The sequence below is a fragment of the Halichoerus grypus genome, chromosome 7, assembly GCF_964656455.1.
Source record: "Halichoerus grypus chromosome 7, mHalGry1.hap1.1, whole genome shotgun sequence".
In the NCBI taxonomy this organism is placed as follows: domain Eukaryota; kingdom Metazoa; phylum Chordata; class Mammalia; order Carnivora; family Phocidae; genus Halichoerus; species Halichoerus grypus.
Window position 1 is genome coordinate 148,970,547 of NC_135718.1, and position 19,768 is coordinate 148,990,314.

Genomic DNA, 19,768 nt, shown 5'->3' on the forward strand with positions numbered 1-19,768 from the left:
TGTATTTCTGGCAAAAGCTCTACCTAGTCCCTACGTATTACCCATTTAATATATCACTATTTTGGGGGAAGGCTGGGTGGCTCAGTCGGTTGAGCATCAGACTCTTGGTTTCAGCTCAGGTCATGCTCTCAGGGTCGTGAGATGGAGCCCCATGGGGCTCTGAGCTCAGTGGGGAATATGCTTGGGATTCTCTCTCTCCCTCTGCCCCTCCCCCACCACATGCTCATGCTCTCTCTTTCTTTCAAATAAGTAAATGAATCTTTAAAAAAATACATGTCACTATTTCTGAATTGCTACTACTTTATTAAGGATTTTGTAACTATTCTCATGAGAATATTCTATAATTTTCTTTTTTTCACAATATCCTGTCTGGTTTGGGGATTAGGGTTATTCTGGTATCATAAATCAGTTGGAAGGTCTATTGTCCTCTATCATCTAAATGAGTTTTCATGAGATTAGTATTATTTCTTCCCCAAATGTTTGATAGAACTCAATAGTAAAATCATCTGGGGCAAAGTCTTTTTTGACAGATAGAAGGCTATTTACCTTTTCTTTTTTTTTCTTTGCCTTTTTCTTTCCTTTTTCTTTTTTCTTTTTCTTTCTTTCCTTCCTTCTTCTTTTGTTGTTGTTTTGATGGCTGATCTTATTTATTTGTTACTCTTGAACATCTCCTTTTGACTGGACTCAGACTCAGAGTTGGAAGCCATCAGAGAGGACAGGCTCTGTCTCTTGGCAATCTGTTCCTGGTATTTTTCTTTGGCCCTTCATTCTCTTGGTCAAAAGTTTAGCATATTCTGCAGCCTCTTCCTTATTTTTCTCAGTAAGCTGTTTCTTCAGAGCAATACGCCCACGTTTGTGTGGCAGGGTGCACGAAGTAACAAGACGCTGAATCCAGGCGGCTTTGGTCCCAGGTTTCTTACCTTCCTTGTTTAGGGGCTTGCTCACAACATACTGGTGGGCAGCATCTTCTTAGAGAGACTGAAAGGTCTGTGGATTCTGCCAGCTCTTTTGGGCCCCAGATGACGAGGTAAGTAGAATCAGTGAGGCCAGGAATATCCTTCTCCCCCTTTTCTTACAAGGACCAAGTTGAGAACCCCCAGATTGGCATCCACAGATGTGTGCTTTCTTTCTCCAGTCCTCCTTGGTCTGGGACAGGAACGCCCCTCACTCAGTAGCAGGTGGACCCGGCCACGGGTGGAGACACCTGCTTCATGGGGAAACCTTGTTTGTCCTTCCCACCAGGAGTTCACACCACAGAACCCTCCCATTCTTCACCCAGAGCATCAGCAGCAACTTCTGTGACCACACTCTTCTCATGAAAGGTAAGAAGTTTGCAAACATCATCCACTTCAGTGAGTTTCTGGCAGCCAATGGCTGGGAAACAGATGTTCAGCTTCATCCCAAAGCAGCCCAGCACCTCTGAAGAGCTGTGAAAAAGTGTGCTCTTCACCTTTTCTATTTTCTGTTATATCACTTTTATTAAGTTTTGATTTAAAAGGGCTTTTCCCACCTCATCTAAGCTCTTGATTTTATTGGCATAAATTTTTTTCTAATATTTGTTCAGTATTACGGCTATATAATGTTTTCTCTTTCATTTCTAATATTGATCATTATGTTTCCCTGATTTTTTCTTTTTTTTTTTTTTTTTTTAAAGATTTTATTTATTTATTTGAGAGAGAGAGAATGAGAGAGAGAGAACACCTGAGAGGGGGGAGGGTCAGAGGACGAAGCAGACTCCCTGCTGAGCAGGAAGCCCGATGCGGGACTCGATCCAGGGACTCCAGGATCATGACCTGAGCCGAAGGCAGTCGCTTAACCAACTGAGCCACCCAGGCGCCCCTCCCTGATTTTTTTCTTGATTTGCAGAGTGAGATGTATATCATTTTCCAAAAATCTTTTCAAAAAGTTAGCCTTTGGTTTCTTTAATTTTCTTGAGTGTCTGTTTTCTATTTCATTGATTTATACTTTTCTTTCAGTTCCTTCCTTCCTCCTCCTTTACGTTTGTCTTTCTGTTTCTAGTTGTTTAAGGTGGAAAGGTAGATCATTGAGTATATCTTTCTTTTTTTCCTAAATAAGTATTTTAGACTAGAGCTTCCTTTCTAAGCACTGCTTTCATGGCACCAAATTCTCATATGTTCAGAGCAAAGTATTTTCTAATTTCCCTTATGTTTTCCTCTTTGATCCAGGTCTCATTTGAAGGTTGATTGCTTAATTTCCAAATGTTTAGATTTCCTAAATATCTTATTGTTACTGATTCCTAAATTAATTCCTTTGTGGTTGAAAACATACTTTATACTTATCAATCATTTGAAATTTATTAAAAATTTTGTTCTAGCCCAGCACATGATTTATCCAGTGAATATTCTCTGTGTGCTTGAAAAGAATGGCTTTTGGGTTTTTTGTTCCACAAGTGGTAAGTGGGTTAGGTTGCTTGATAACGTTGTCCATAATTTCCATACTTTAACAGATTTGTCAGCTTATTCTAATTATCAGTGATGAACGGTAAAACCTCAAATGTTATTTATCTACTTTTTGTTCTGTCATCTTTTGCTCACACATTTGAATCTTTATTATTAGGTGTACATACATTTAGGATTGTTATGTCTTCTTGAAGAGTCGAACATTTATTATTATGAAATGTCCTTCTTTTTTTCCAGGGATACTTTTGTGTCTTGAAATATACTTTATATCAGATCCACTCCAGCTTCCTTATAATTAGGGTTGGTATTTTTTTTCCTCCGTTCACTTTTATATTTGCTCACATATTTATCATTTTTGGTGCTCTTCATTCTTTTATTTAGATGAGTTATCTGAAGAATTTACATTTGCATTTCTTTTAATGGATATTTGCTAGTAATAAGTCTGTCAGCTTTTGTCTTAAAATGTCTTTATTTTGCTTTTACTTTTGATGGATATTTTCTCTGGAAAAAGAACTTGAAATTGAAATGTTTTCTTGCCTTGTCTTTTGGTTGAATTACCTCTTATAAGATGCCAGCAGTCAATCTTATCTTTGTTCTCCTGTATGTAAATTGCCTCTTTTTTTCTATATATCATTAATTTATAGCTATTTCCCCATGATGCTTACTTATCATTGTGAATGCTACATTTTTTATTGTTATGTTAATCCCCATACATTACATCATTAGTTTTAGATGTAGTGTTCCATGATTCATTGTTTGTGCATAACACCCAGTGCTCCATGCAGAACGTGCCCTCCTCAATATCCATCACCAGGCTAACCCATCCCCCCTCCCCCCTCCCCTCTAGAACCTTCAGTTTGTTTTTCAGAGTCCATCGTCTCTCATGGTTCGTCTACCCCTCCGATTTCCCCCCCCTCATTCTTCCCCTCCGGCTATCTTCTTCTTCTTCTTCTTTTTTTTTTTCCTTAACATATATTGCATTATTTGTTTCAGAGGTACAGATCTGAGATTCAACAGTCTTGCACAATTCACAGCACTTACCAGAGCACATACCCTCCCCAGTGTCTATCACCCAGTCACCCCATCCCTCCCACCCCCCCCCCACTCCAGCAACCCTGTTTGTTTCCTGAGATTAACTACATTTTTGATAGTCTGAATTATGTTGTCTTCTTTTTAAGAGTGTTGAGATTTTACTGGCAGGCAGCTAATTTGCTGGCAGATAGACTTTCTTCGGCTGAGGCTTGTTTAAAGCTTTGTTAAGGCTTGACAAATAGTATCCCTGTTGAACTAGATTAGTCATATTCCTCGGTCATGGCCCTTCTGGGGTCTCAGCCGTGTATATCACATGTTCTGCTAGGATTGTTTGGGCGTTCAGAACTCCAGTAACCCTAGCACTGTGTGAGCTTCCCGGTAGCTGTGCAAATCACAGCTCCCCACTGGTCCTGTCAGTCCTGCACTGTGTCTTCTTGTGTATGCTCAACTTCAAGTCTAACAATCCAACAAGATTCCTTGCAGATTCCTTGAGCTCCTTCTTTGTACAAGTACCTCTGGAGTACTCTGACCTGCAAATTTCAGGCTCTGCAGACGTCTGAACTATTTTCTCTCTCTTCCACTTAGCAAAATCACTATTCTGCTTTGATTCTGCTTTACTCAATGACAGTTTAGAAAACACCCTTAAGCAGAAAGCTGGGGTAAACGTGGAGCTCAAATTGTGTATTTCCATTCTCCCTGGGATCACAGGGTCTCTGTCTGTATACAATATCTGAAAATAGTTGCTTCATACATTTTTGTCCAGTTTTATATTTGCTTATGACAGGAAAGTAGGCCTGGTACCTGATCTTCCAGAATAATGTAAATTGGAAGTCCCTCTTTATGTTTTGTTTTTGTTTTTAAATCCTAGGTGATTTTTTTCTTAAATGTGCATATAATGAAGTTCACTCTGTGTTGTGTTATCTCGTGAACTTTGACGAATTTGGCAAATGTCTTTCACCATACAGAGCAGTTTCATCACCCAGAAAATTCTCTGATGAAGGCCCTTTGTAGTCCAATCTGTCACCATCCCCCAAACCCTGGCAACCACTGGTCTGTTTTCCATCGCTATAGTTTTGCCTTTTCCTGAACATCAAATTCATGAAATCAACAAAAAGTAGCCTTTTGGATCTTGCTTCTTTCACTTTGCAAAATGAATTTAAGATTTATTTCTGTTGTGGCATGAATCAGTTGTTTATTCCTTTTTATTACTGAGTGGTATTTCATTGTACAGATGCGCCACCATTAATTTATCGATTCACTTTTTGAAGGTCATCTTGGTTGTTTTCAGTTTTGGGGCAGTTATGAATAAAACTGCTATATACATTCATGTACAGGATTTAAGTTCCCAATTCATTTCTGTAAATACCCAGTAATGGAATTGTTGGGTCATATGTCAATGTGTATTTAACTTATAAAAAACAGTTTTCCAGAATGGCTGTTCCACTTTGCAATAAAAGTGAGTTCTTGTTTTCCACATGCTTACCAGAATTTGGTATTGTTGCTATTTGGCTTTGGTTTTGATTTTGGTATTGGCTTTTCAATTTAAGCCATTCTAACAGGTGTATAGTGGTAATTCAATGTTGTTTTAATTTGTGGTTTCTGCATCTTTTCATATGATCATTTTTCATGAATACATTTTTAATAAAATTGTTCTGAGTGTTACTTCTCTTAATTTTGCCTGGTTAGCTTTACGGAAAAATAAGATGGACGGGCAGTCAAAGAAAACTCTTTTTTCAAAACAAAACAACCAAAACTTAAAACAACTGTCCTCCTTTGACCTAAATCCTCCTCCAGGTACCTGAAAGGGTTTCCGTTCTCCACAAACTGATTTCCAGTCTCCTTCAAACCTGCTCCAGTCATCCTAACAGCTCCACTGAAATCATTCTTTCTAGTATCACCCCTTGACTCCCACATTGCAAAGTTAATGGTAAACTCTTGGATATTGTCCTCTTCAAAGTCAGCAGCATTTGAAACCATTGGTCACTTTGTTTACTTGGTTTTTAGTCCACATTACTATCTTTGTTTCCAACTGATTTCTTAGTGTCCTTCCTTGATCCTCCCGACTTTCCAGTTAAGGAGTGCCCTAGGGCTCTGTTCTTGGACTTCCTTCTGTTACCTCTGGGATTGTATCTATTCATGTGGCTTTAAATACAATCCATAGATAGACAACGCCCACCAGATAAAACTGATCTTTTCAAGACACATCCAACCAAGTGAGTTCTTGTTATCTCCACTTAGGTGATACAATAAGCACTGAAAACTTTAAAAAATACTTTCAAACTTTAGTTCTCTGGGGACATAAACATTTTATTTTGTTACTATGAACCTATCAAGCAAGATGTATATGGCTCCAAAGTGAAAGATTTTCTTTCCCTTCTATCCTTCAGCCTCTCAGTCCCCCTTTCTCAGGAGCAATAAGTGCTGCCATTTTAAAAATATACTTCCAGACACAGATTATACATCTATAAACAAATACATATATTTCCCATTCCCCATTTATATAAATGCTAACTTGCTATTTTGCACCTTTTTTTGTACTTAGATGTATATCATCTTTAACAGTAAGTACACTATGTCAACATGGATCCATATATCTCATGCTATCTTAATTACTAGAGCTTTACACTATATTTAATAAATTCTAAGATGCACATTTATCTATTTTATTTTAATCTATATGATGATGGACCATGACTTATAATCACTGTTAGCCAAGTGGTGGTTATGATGTAATTTACTTTTTCTGAGCTGATACAAATTTGGTCATAGACATTTGTATTGTAGTCACTTATATTGAGTTAATAAGAATTATTCCTAATACATTTGTACAATTGCCCCTGAAATGTTTTGTTTAAAAAATATACACTATTATTTGTCGATGAAAGGAAAATTCATTGTGTATGCATAACATTCTGAAAATAGAGCAGCTTGGCATAAAGTTGGTGTTAATGAAGAAATATTCTTGGTTGGAGAAATGACTATAATTTCTTATTTAAAAAAAACATAACACCAAATGTTTAGTAGGACCTAATAAATTAAGATAGCTACAAGTATGTGATGCTATTTTTCATTTATTTATTGAGATACATGCAAACGTTTTCTTATCACAAACAAAGCAATTCATCTGAAGGCAGGAAAAATGGTCTAATTTCAGAATAGATGAAATTCAAAAGTGATGAGTGACTGGTATGACTAATTAATGCATTATGCAGATTATCATTAAGACATTGTTTCATAGCTTAGAGTGGCTGTGCTTTTTCTTTCTCATTGGCACATAAATCATGGCGCACCTTCCAACTATGTCATCTTAGATTTGATGAAATAAGATAACCAGTATTGATACCTGGAAGAGCAAGTTCCCATTCTCTGTTGTTTCCTTAGAACTGTATCGACTAAGAGTGTACAACACGGTATTGTGAACCGTACGCACTATGCTGTACTCCAGATCTCTAGGACACATTTATCTTACGTAACTGAAACCTTGTACTCTTTGACGAATACTCCCCATTTCCTCCTCTCTCCAGGCTATGGCAGCCACATTCTACTGTCTGATTCTATTAGTCTATTTTGGATTCCTCAAATCAGTAATGTCATGCAATATTTGTGTTTCTATGTCTGGTTTATTTCACTTAGCCTAATGCCCTCAAGATCCGTCCATGTTGTTGCAAATGGCAGGATTTCCTTCTTTTTCTGAGGCTGAATATTCCATGGTATGTGTATACCACATTTTCTTTATCCTTTTATCTGTCAGTGGACATTTAGGTTGCTTCAATGTCTTGGCTATTGTGGATAATGTTTCAATGAACATGAGAGTGCAGAGAATCTCTTTTTTGAGATACTGATTTCACTTCCTTTAGATATAGACCCATTAACTATATTTTATAATTATATGTAGTCTTCATAAAAATAATTTATTGAAATTTGTTGGGATTCACTTTATAGCCTTGCACATAATAAATTTTTGCAGATTTTCCAAGATGGCTTAAAAAGAATGTATATTCCTCCGTTTTTGGCTTTGATATTCTAAGCTTATAAGTGTTCACATGTTTAAATTGTACTTTTTAAATCACCAAATCTTTACTTATTTGTTACTTGTATCATCAATTAATTACTTGGAGAAGGGCCATTTATACATGACAGGGTAACTTGTATCATACTAACCCTTCCTCTGAAAACAACTATAAAATGTGGGAGAAATAAAAATATATGTGAAATCATCAAAGAGAACCCAGAACAATCAGAAATTGAAGGACACAATTCTAGAGTGAAGGAAAATGTATTGAGGTTAAGCCCACCTTCATCCGTTGCTTCCTACCTCTTACCCCTTAGAATTTTCTGGTTCCTGGCATGGCACTTATATTCTCAGAAGAGAGTGGTAGCCTAGAGATTTTAGCAGTGTCACTGGGCTGGAGGATAAAAATTAGAGGCAGCCAGTACATGAGGGGCCAGTATCACTGAGGGGAGAAAAGAACTTCAGAAAGATGAGCCTAAAGTTCAGAATGCAATTTCCCCTGTATCAGTGGTGGATTCCTATGTTGCACATGCATGGAATGGAGGCTAAGAAGCCAAGCTAAATGCACCTGCCAAAGCAGAGATTTTTGGCAGTGTTGGGAATTTTTAAAAAAAGTGTGTCACATTTAGAAAGACTTTCTAACTTAAAATTATGATCTAATTGTCCAGTGATTTCTTCTCATATTTTTATAGTCCCATTCTTTACCATTAAAACTTGGATTCATTTGGATTTTATCCCGGCATAAGGTTCAAGATAGACTTTATTTTTTGCCATATGGCTCTCCATTTGTTCCCAAAACAATTATTTAATAATCAACTTTCTGCTACCAATTGGAGATGTTGCTTTCCATATATGAAATTGCTGTCTTAAAACAAATAAAACCAAAACCAGAGTTAGACATATTTTCTCAAACTCGCATCTCCTCTCATGTTCCCATTTTGATGAATATCACTACTTACTCGTTGACTTACACCAAAACCTTAGACTCATCTTTTACTCCTTGTTTGTCTACATCTTGCATCCATTTCTTTTACAATCCCACTGTGTCGCCTTCAAAAATGTATACAGAATCTGGTTGCCTTTCATCACCTCCATCTTTACCCTCTTGGGTCCAGGCCATCGGAGTCTTCTTGTGAGCTCCTAAAATAGCCTCTTAGTGGCTCCTCTGCTCCCCTTCTCCCCCTGCTTTCTTCACTCATTTTATTCTATTCTCCACACTACACCTGAAGTGATCCTGTAAAACATAAATCATCTCAGAGCCTTCTGGCGGCTTCCCATCATACCTGGGATGACATCCAAAGTCATTATCATGACCTTACATGACCTAATGTCCACTTTCCAAACTCTTTCTCACCTCTCTTACTCGTTCTTCACTAACCATCCCACTCTTCCTCAAACTGCTCACAATTTTTCTCGAGGCTTTTGTGCTTGCTATTCCTTGCTTTGTTTTTTTGTGTACTTGATTTTTCCTGCCAGATACTCACTTGGCTCACATCCTCGGACCAATTCAAGTTTTCCATCAGCTATCCCTTTCTCAGATACCTGATCTAAAAGATCCCCCTTGTCACTTTCTGTTCACTTACTCTGCTTCACTTTTCTTCACTACTATAGGAAATTACATGATTATCAGTCAAAGTATTTCGTCTTTCTGAGCCTCGGTTTCAACTTCTACAAAGCAGAGATAATAACAGCTTCATTAACACCAGTAATTAAATGATATCATACTTGCCAAAGCACTTAGCACTTCTGTAGGTACATAGTAAATGCTTCAAGTCATTCCAGCTTATCTTATTATTTAAGAATTTTGATGAATTTAATCACCAACTAGTTATTTCTCTCTTAGCTTCAGGGTAGCATTTTTCTCTGCTGTGAGATTGCTTTCAAGGCAAAGTGAGAAATTACTAATCCTGCTGCTTCTCTTTGAATGGCACCCCCTGCCAATTTCTCCTCTGCCTTTACAACCCCTGGCTCAAATCACAGGTTGGTTCTCCCCAAAAATCTCATCATTTATTAATTACAGTAGTGGGAATTATAAGTATCCTGAAGGGAGAAATTTTATCCTCTCCTTTTCACAATTTGTGGAGAATGAGGCTATGGAAAGTGGTTGGCTGACGTTCATACGAGGCATCAAGTGAGAGCAAGCCAGAGGCAAGAGAAAATGGAACCGTTCATTCTGTAGAAGCATCTTATTGATATCTAGATATTACACAGGGTTGAAGCTGTGTCATTATTCTGGATTTGCATTACAAATGCAACTGTATGGAATATTTTAAAATTTAGTTAGTCATTCTTTCCTAAAAAACTATCATGTGTCTTATTATTAAACTTCCACATTTTGGTGTTCAGCTTTTTCTTAGAACTTTCCTTCTCTTTTGGGTCATTTTCATTTTCAAAAATTTGGGTCTTTTGACCATGCCTACCTTTCCTTCAGTCTTACACAACCTATTCTCTTAAAATCTGACTATGACCAGAGTTCCCCTTTTGGCAGCTTACACCCTGTATAATATTTAGGAATAAATAAAATCTGTTGCTAAAAATAATACAGGTTTGAAAATGAAGGATGTATTACTACAAAACTAATACTTCAAATCAGTGGAAAATGTAGATGCAAAGTAAAGCTCCACAAAGGCCTAAGTGCACTGTTCTCGAAGAGGATTGTACTACATGTTAGACAAACAAAGTAATCTTTCTGAACCTGTTTCCTTTAAAAAAAAATGGTAGGATAATTACTATCTGATCTACTAGTCTTTCAGAAAGAAGTCTACATAAATGTGAGAGATATTATATTAGCAATCTTCTGGCTCCCTTCAGACTCTTGGTTCGGTTTAGTTGAAATAAAGAGCAGAGCCGACAAAAACAAAACTTGGAAAAAAAACATATTTCAGTGGAAATTGTTTCCATTACATTTGCCAAAATATCAAACTATGAGATAAACCAGGACTCAATTTGTCAATAGACAAATCAGTTCCCTCAAATCAATGTTTTATTTGAATAAGGATAAATAAAAACTGCTTATCACAAAGAAAACATGCAGATCTGCTCTTAATTTCCATCATAGCCTAAGGTCGGGCAGAGTGAATGAAGAATGTTAAGATTTCCTAAAGTAAATACTACTCCTTATTGAAAATTTGATTCCTATCTAGAATTTTATTAAGTCTTCAATGAGAATCCTTGCTTCTTATCATCACCAAAATGCCCACTTATATTTACAGTTTTCTAGGAATTTTAGGTTTTTTCTTAAAAGTTTCATATATTCTGCCTCTTTCAAAAAAGGCATGCAAAAAGGATATAAATAACTTCCCCTCCCCGTCTTTCTCCCTCCCTCCTTTCCTTCCTTCCTTCCTTCCTTCCTTCCTTCCTTCCATTCATCAACAAACATTTGTATCAGGCACTGGACTAAAAGATGAGGAAATGCACAAGTATGAGACTTGGACGTGTCATGAGGAGAAACTATGAAGGATTTCAATAAAAATATGAAGGAAATGCTATCAGAACAGAAAGAAAAATTAACCAACCCCTCCCTGGGGAATCCAAAAAAGGCTTCACAGAGAAGGAGGCACTGAAGTTAGACCTTAATTATTTAAAAAATAAAATAAAAGAAACTTTGCTAGGTAAAAAGGGGGAGGGTTGATCCAGACTGAAGGAGCAGCATGGGCCAAGAATGGCTTCACAGAAAGGTCCAACAGGAGAGGGAACGCAAGGCAACAGCTGGGTCTGCTCTATGTCAGCGGTGCAGTGCAGAGAAGTTGCTGACTTTGGTGGAGAGGCTGCTAAACCACTTCTCTCGTGCTGCAAACACTTGTCAAAGCTATTCTCTTGTGAAGCATCAGCCCACTTGCTGTGAGCCTAGGGGACATCAACTTCTTTTAATCTTCTGCAAGGTTATTTCTTCTCCTTTGATTTCTCTTTACATGACCTCTTAATTCGTTGAGTTCTTAGAGTGGTCTGTTCTAAAGACAGTGGATTTATGAGCGTCTACGGAGATGAGTAACTTTTTTATAGTTCTCTGGAGTGGAGAAAAATACAGATGAAGAGAAAAAAAACCAAACCTGCCAGCCTCCCTGGGAAGCCCTACTAGTTTTTTTTTTTTAAGATTTTTTATTTATTTATTTGACAGAGAGAGAGCACAAGCAGACAGAACAGCAGGCAGAGAGAGAAGGAGAAGCAGGCTCCCCGGCTGAGCAAGGAGCCTGATGTGGGGCTCGATCGCAGGACCCTGGGATCATGACCTGAGCCACCCAGCCCCTCCCTTTTTTTTTTCTGTCGAACGAGTGCATAAATTGATGAGTGAGGTCACATAGTTATATGGTCGGGGATTAGGGAATAGGCTACGGACCCTGGGATGGGTGGCTAGCCACCGGGTTCTGGTTAACAGCCAATGCCCCATCCATAACACACCCTCTATGCCAGGGCTTCAGCGGCTGAACCATGGCTGGACCAAAGGGCAGGGTGGGGCTTGTGGAATAGGCCTAGGGAATGGGATCTGTAGTGATAGGTGGCTTCATGGCGAAAGGACAAGGACAACCTCAGCACTGGTCACCCCCAAAGAAGAGGGAGAAAGCACTCTTCCCCTTGAGCCACCAGCTCGGCCAGCCCTACCTTCTAGAGAACTCAAATTCTGCAGAATCCAAAAGCCACATCCTAATGGAGGCTAACGACAGGCAGCCTCTGAGAGCTGGGAGGGCCTCACAGGGCACAAAGCCTTCAATTCCTGTGACCTAGTGTGGCCACCAAGAAACCCCAACCCAGCACCAGAGGCCTTGTGTATAGAGATTAAACTAACTTACTTTGTAGGAGGAAGAAAAGGGAGTTCTCGTGTGCCAGGCTAAGAGGTGTACATATTAGATCTGATTTTCAATCCCAGTAAAGTAGGAAGGCTTTTTAGTGGCCTGGGAACCACAGTTTGGTCCCCTGCTACCCCCTTCCCTCATTGCCAACCGTTCATCCTGTCTCCCTCTGCACTCCCGTCACACTGGCCTCTTGGGCTGGTCCTTAAATGTACAAAGCACACTGTCCCTCTGCCCAGAACACGCTCACTTCAGGGATTCATGTATCTCTCTCCCTCACACACTTCAGGTCTCCGCACAAAGAAGCCTTCTGTGATCACAGTACGTAAAACAAGACCACCTTCCCCTTCTTCATCATATTCGAACCTTTTTCCTGACTTATTTTTCTTCTGTAAGTGCTTATGCCCATGTGGCATATCATATATTTTAATATGCCAGATTTTTTATTGTCTTTGTCCTCTCTTTGGAGTTTAAACACCGTGAGAACAGGCACTAGTCTATCTTGTATCTAGAAATAAAGTGTCTGGAAGAGTTGACATTTAGTAAATGGTTAATAAATATATCTTAAATAAATGGAAAATCCGTTATATTGATATTATTACTGAGTAAATTGTATTTCAGAGAAGTGAAATAATTTGTCGGATGTTCCATGACTCATAGGGCATCTGGATTAGAATACACAATGTCTCCCAATGTGATGATTTTTCCATTAGGCCAAACTTTATTCCCTAAAAAATTGCTTTCTGTGAGACTTATCTTCAGATATAACTAACATATTAATGTGTACTACATTCACCACGGTTCTGAAATGTAGAAACCAAATCCACTGTAGGTGGTTTAGGCAAAAAAAAAAAAAGGGTTTATTCGTGGTTCCAAAGAGTGTAGAGACTCATGGGCAGAGCTGAAGAAACAGACTTGAACTGAGCTTCCAGAAATGACTACTGACATGACACCAAAGAGCTGGCCTGCTGAGGAGGTACTGCTCCCTCTCCCACTTTCAAGGAACTGCAGAATCAGAAAAGTAGTTGTCATGGCTTCTGGCTTCAGGGCAAGACCACGTCTGCCATGAACAGGAAGCTGCTGAATCAGGAAGGTCACCACTGTGTTCTAGATCCAGAACCACCATTTGCCACCATCATGCCAGCAACATGACTGCCCTATATCCTGGTTCTCTCTCTGTGTAACTCCTTTCTGTATCAAAGACTCAGACAAGACCATCTATTAGTGGAGCTCAGATCACACTGAGAAATTTTGCTGCAAAGGGAATTAAAGAAGTATAGTTCTTTAGCTTTCCAAGCTAGCACGACTGGAGGGTGAGTTATAAGGGGATCAGAACTGTTGTTGACTGAGCTAGTCCACTGTCCTATTTTGGGCACTGTTAGAGCATGACCTTCTTCAATCTTCACAGCAACTCTGTAAGGCATCTACCATTATGTCCACTGAATTGATAAGGAGATGAAAGCTCAGAAAGGGATTTGCCTAGAGTCACTGATGAGGTCATCTATTGAGAGATTCTTGTGCCTTCTTTCTGGAGTTTATCAGTATCCCCTTTTCAGTTGCACAGGAAGCAGCAGCCATTGTTCTGTTCAGAGTTGACACTTTAGGGTTAGGGAGTCCAATGATGCTATTCTCCAGATGAAAAACCAGAGAAGGTACAAAAATGTAAATCTATGAAATTACTCCATAAATATCTTGCTGACTACTACTAGTGTTTTAAAGGATGGGAGGGGTAGTTTGGGGCTTTCCTCAGGTAAAGGTAGCATCTTGGTACACTTCCATAGTAGTGGTCTAGTTCCCAGATCTGCAGATATAAAATTTTAATTTTTATAAATTCTCTTAGGGTGACTAGACTCTCATTCATATTTTACTTGGGGCATATCCGGTAACAATGAACCAAATTAATAAGAGATGGACTTAAAACCAGATGAAAAAAGAATGGACTGCTAAGTAATATTTATGGAGCAGCTGGTAGATATTTACCTATGAATTTTTATTACTTCCCCCTAAAATCTGGCAACTAGGGTTCCATCATTGAAAAGAAGGAGAGCTAGAAAGCTTAACAACATGGTGCCACATCAGTTTGATGTGCCTAAAGTACCATCAATTAAACCTAGAAATGGGGCATATCTAAAAAGAAGTTGTGAATGTGCTTTTGGCATCATGGAATTGACCAGAATCAAATACATAAAAAACCCATAAAGTTTTGATAGAGTTGTATTGATAAAAGTGCTGCCCACCTAGATGAAAAAGTGGTTCATATTGTTTAATACATAAAACAGTCTCCATGTTCCCAACTATCTACAGGCAGAAAGCAAGTGAGAAAGCTGCTCAGGGCAAGGAGGGCAGATTAACTGATGCCATGATGGAAAAGAAGAACCAACTTCCCAGAGGCTGGACTCAAGAGCTGTGGAAAACAGTGGACTAGCATCTAATAAGAGAACTATTCTACCCTCAGTGTAGAGAGACTTGGCAACATTTGTTCAGCATGTTTTCAGTTTCTCCAGACCAGTGACTATTATGGGTATTCTTTCTCTTTCCAAATAGGAATATTCATTGCAATTGTATGCCCATATCCCATTGCATATTGAGTGCATGAAGGGCAGATTGTCTTGTAAGTTTATAGATCTATGAAATAAGATAAACTTCATCTGAACATGAAGGACATCCAGGGATTCTGAACTTGGAGCTTGAGGCTGGGATTGAATAAGACTTTTGAGGATCTTAGAATGCAGTGAGTATATTTGGAAGGGATATTAAAATGTGAATGAGAGGTGGAATGTGATAATTTAGATTACTTTTTAGCAGATATTCACTGCTTCCCATCTACTAGAGGCAAAGTATACTTCCCAGAATGGCTTCCCAGCATGGCTTTGGCTATGTGATTTTTTAGCCAATGTGATGTTAGTGGATGAGATGTGAGGAAAGACTTAAAATATATTTGCACAATAGGTCTTGCCATCTTCCACTTCTGCCATCTCCTTGAGAAAAACAGGTTGTGGATTGCCTACTGGCCAATAAAGATATGAGGTAGGTATGTGGAAAAGACCTAGACACAGCCTGCAACCTGAGGATAAGCCCAACTGTGCCTGGTTTAGGTCAGAGGACCCTCAGTCATTCCATAGGTACCTAGAAAAGAAAAAGTAATTCTTGTCTTAAGTAATTGAGTTTCAAGTTTTGGAGTGGTTTGTTATGCAGTAAAAGCTAACTGATATAGAAATAAATGGAAATTTTTAATGTCTTGGGGAGCTATCTCCATGGGTGAAGAAAGAAAAATGAGTAATCAGAAAGGTTGCTTGAAGTACATATATGAAATCTAAATAAAGAGAGTTTGGGAATTTTGTATAATATTTCCACCTGCCAGAACACATTTCTGCCAGTGACAGTGTTATCCACAGTGACCTCTGGCTTTAAACAATGGAAATCAACTTTGGTAATTTGAGAAGTCTCAAAAACAATGTATCAGAAGTACTATACAGTTTGCAGAACTGACAAAAGAGCCAAATAATCAAGCTTTGAGAAGTTCAGGACCAGGGAAGGTCTCAACAGCGGGAATTCCGGGACATTTTTGTTCTTCAGATTCACATGACCAGAGTCTGATTAGCCTTGCTCATTTCACATGTCCAGTTGCATGGAGGGGAGGAGGGGCCGTGCTCTTGTGACTGGTAGTCCCACCACAAACACATAGAATGAGGAAGGACAGTTGATCGTCAATAGTCCTCTCACACCCAAATGGCCTAGATAAATTCTTATTCTCTTATTCTCAATATTTTCCACCAGTTAAATACCCCCCAGGATCTCAATATTAAAATATTACATCATGTTCCTGCTTGCATCAAAGTTGCATCCAATCAGGGGATGTCTGATCTTCTTTTAGAAACTATTTCTTAATCATAATGACTGATGACCTATGACTACATAAAGTCATTGTGCACTGAAGGTTGTTAGTGTCTACTCTAGAAATAACACTTTGAGTTTTATACTTAGACTTCAAAGTGTTTTTTAACTGAGGTAACCCAGCGCTGTATTCATTCCTTATAGGTCTATCAATAGCACCCTACCCCAGGGTATCACCCAGGGCTTTTCACAGGTTTCACAGCCAATAAATACTTTCTGGGGCACCCTATTAAGTTCCAGCTCGCCTTCTGTGATGCCACTATAGATGGCTACTTTTGAAAAATTCCTTAAAATACTTTCCCTGCCCACCTCTAAATATTTCTCTCAAAAAATTGTGACCAGTCTCTGGAAAATAGGGATTATGTTATCTATTATTTGTTCTTGTTTTCTCAGGCTGCTAGTAAGGGTTTTTTTTTTATAATTGGGGCAGCGTGGGGGGGGGGGAATATAAATATCTATGTTGGCCCTCTATAACATTGTCTTCACTTTAATTATTATTTTGTGGATATGAGCTTCAAGAACTCTCTGTCCCTATTTAAAGAACTGAAGGTGAAATTGAGAAATGTTGCTAACAAGAAAGGATGATAATTTGCTCATGGCTAAATGACCGGGTAGCAAGCATTTTTCATAAGCATGATTCATTGGAGATTAAACAAGTTCTGCTTATCTTCATTCCATCACTGGCCCCATCCCTTTCCAAATTAAAACTGATGAACTATAAGCCATAAAAGGGATTTATTAGAGCATAGTTCCAATTTTAGCTTGTAAAGGTAATAAACTCCCTTTCCCTCCTCACTCTATTTTTCTGGCTCTCATTTCCTCTTGAATGCTGATGGATGGAAAGGAAAGTTTCATTTTAATGCCTCAAGGTCTTAAAGAGAACAGTCTTGGATGATAGATACACCTAGGTCTTCATGGTAACAATATTGGCTTCATCATTGTCATCTGCTGTTGGGAGGATGAAACCCCATGAGAATGGATTCAGCAGTATTTTGCCAATAAGGACAATGTTCCTGAGTGGGTTTCTCCCCACCCTGGAGTCAGCAGGTTCATATTTCTCCTCATGGAGAAAAAGAACTGATTAAGGGACAACCTGTCACCTGAAAGAATCAATGTAACTGCCCAGTGTTGCCTAAAATTTATCTCGAGCACTCCAGTTCCTGGCAGAAGCTAATCCAAGTAAAGAATGACTAAATGCAAGAGAGACCAAGGTACATCTGCTTTATTGGAACCACTGGAACAGCTTTCCTCCCAGTGATCTGTGAAAGAGAAATTCAGCTGACCAATTCACCTTTTCCAGTAAAGCTGGCTATTGGACAACACCTCTTAATTGAACTGTGTCTAATGTTCACTTAACTGACTGGGCAATCAGTGTGTTCATTTGAGCACCAAGTGGTTGCCAAGCACATTATGTTTCTGACTTAAATATACCCACCTCATACATTCTTATTTTCTTATTTTGCTTCCTTATTCCCTGGTTTGCCAGTCTTTTCACTGAAATTCTATTTTCACAAACCTATAAGGGATTAAATCAATGGACTTTCCTACCTCCCCTCCCTCCCTCCTTCCTTCCTTTTGTCATTCCCTCTTTTCTTACTTCCTTCTTCCTTCCTTCCCTCCTTCCTTCCTTTTCTCCTCTATTGCTTTTTTTCTTTCTCTCTCATCCTCTCTTTTGTTATTTCTTTTCATTTTTTTTTTTTTTTTTTGCATTCGGTTCCCTTTATTCAGCAAGCAAACATCACTGAACATCTACTCTGACCCACAGAGCTCCAAGGGTCCTGTAGTGAGACAGATAAGTCCCAGATGAGTTCTAGTATTTGCGTGAGACACACCTTAATTAAACACTACATTTTCTAGTTATATATTTGTGAATAAATGACATATATAAAACATTTGCAGATCACTAGTCTCAATGCCTATGATTCTTCTGGGGTTATGGGATATATTGAAGAAACCTTCCATGTGACATCTGCCTTCTTTAGAGAAAACAAACAAGAATTTAGAAAAATATTGAAGAGTGGCATAAGGCAGTATAGAACTGACTTTTATTGAAGTTGTGCGTATTGGGGATAAAGAAGGGAATCATTGAAAACAGTTGGGGTCATTCCTTTTTTCTAGAAGGGCAAGACTTCACTTGGACTAGAAAATGCAGATAAGAATTTGAAACAGGAAGGTGACAGAAGCTGTAACCAGGTTGAGAACAGGGAACAGAATGTCCAAGATAACAACAAGAGAATGAGGTGACTTCCAGTTATTATCTCCTCCTACCTCTGGGTCTTTCTGGATTTAAAACTTTAGAGCATTCACTAATCTTTATTCAGACCAGAGACTCCTTTATATATTCCTGACGTATATTCACAGCTTTCCTCATTGATATGCTGAGCATATTCAACTGGTGTTAACCTACTCACACTCTACGGCCATCTTTGGCTTACTTTTTGTCCTAATAGATCAATTACATAAACATTTAATAAAGAAAAACCTCAACCCAACATCTCTCACTGCACTAATCTCTTTGCTGCAAACACGGTCTGTTTTACATCAGTTTCTTGAACTATTTTTTGCCTCACCCCCTCCTAAGCCCAGGGCCCCTGTAAAAAACCATGTGTGTATTTTCCAATGGTAGACCAGATACCCTGAACAAATCTGCCATAGGAACAATACCAAGTGCTGGATAACATATGAAATAAGCCTTAACAAATTATGTTAATTGGCATGAAAGTAAGGAATTCTCAAGAGCCAAGAACGAAAGTAGAAGTGTGAATTCAGAGAAATATCAGCAAGTCTTGAAACTGACTTTCTTTCTGAGAACATTTCTAAACTCTAGAGACCTTGAGTTTCCCTTTGGACTATAAAGTGGATTGCAGAATGAGTAGCCTGCTGTGGCTTCACTATATATTAAAATAATTTTTCTTTTCCCTGTAGAAATGAGATATAAGCACTATAAATGTTTTTTTATATAAATGAACTATATATTGGGGATAATTCAATATTTTGTATTATGTTCTTTTGCTCTATCTTTTCACATTTAAAGTTAGATTAATTTTTATTGATATGAATGCAGTCACATCATATCTGGTATTTGGTGGGACAAATCTGTCCTCACTGTTTTTGTTTTTCATACTTTTTCTTGGCTACTTTTTTGACATTACTCCTTCCATATGACAGTTGAGAACATTTTATGCAATTCCAAAAACATCTTATTGGGATTGTAATTGGGATTGCATTACATGTATAGATTAATTTAGGGAAAATTTATTTTCAAAATGGCATTGAGTCTCAGCTTCTTGTTTTATATGCTTATTAAGATGTTTATGGTTTTATTCATATATGTGTATTTTCTTATCAAATGTATTCTTATTAAATGTATTCTTAAATATAGTAAATGGGATATTTTTTGATTTCCATCTATAGGAACTCATTGGTAGAGGAAAGAAAAGGCTATCAATATTTGAAATACAAAGCAAGTTACTTGACCAAATTTTATTAATTTTAATAATATGTTATTGCATCTTTGGGTTCTGGGTATTCAGTTTTTTCATAGATAAAAGATAAAAAACATTTTTTTCTTATTTTTTAATACACTATATACAAAAATAAATTTTGTATGTTAAAGGGAAATG

The 19,768-nt window shown here is 38.1% G+C and overlaps 1 protein-coding gene across 6 annotated transcripts in view; it reads left to right on the top strand.

Moving 5' to 3' along the window:
• The first annotated feature begins 557 nt into the window (after positions 1-557).
• The window catches only part of LOC144382630 (uncharacterized), a 74,568-nt gene continuing 55,357 nt past the window's right edge, over positions 558-19,768 (top strand). For 5 of the 6 annotated variants that reach the window (XR_013449975.1, XR_013449974.1, XR_013449977.1 and 2 more), the window contains exons 1-2: positions 558-1,027; positions 1,243-1,322. Coding sequence is in view for 2 of the 6 variants with exons in the window: in XM_078078418.1 (XP_077934544.1) it covers positions 1,020-1,027; positions 1,243-1,322 (88 nt within the window). In the remaining 4 variants the exon portion in view is untranslated. Of the gene's footprint in view, positions 1,028-1,091; positions 1,323-19,768 lie in introns of those variants that run through there. The other variant, XM_078078417.1, reaches the window with a different exon arrangement.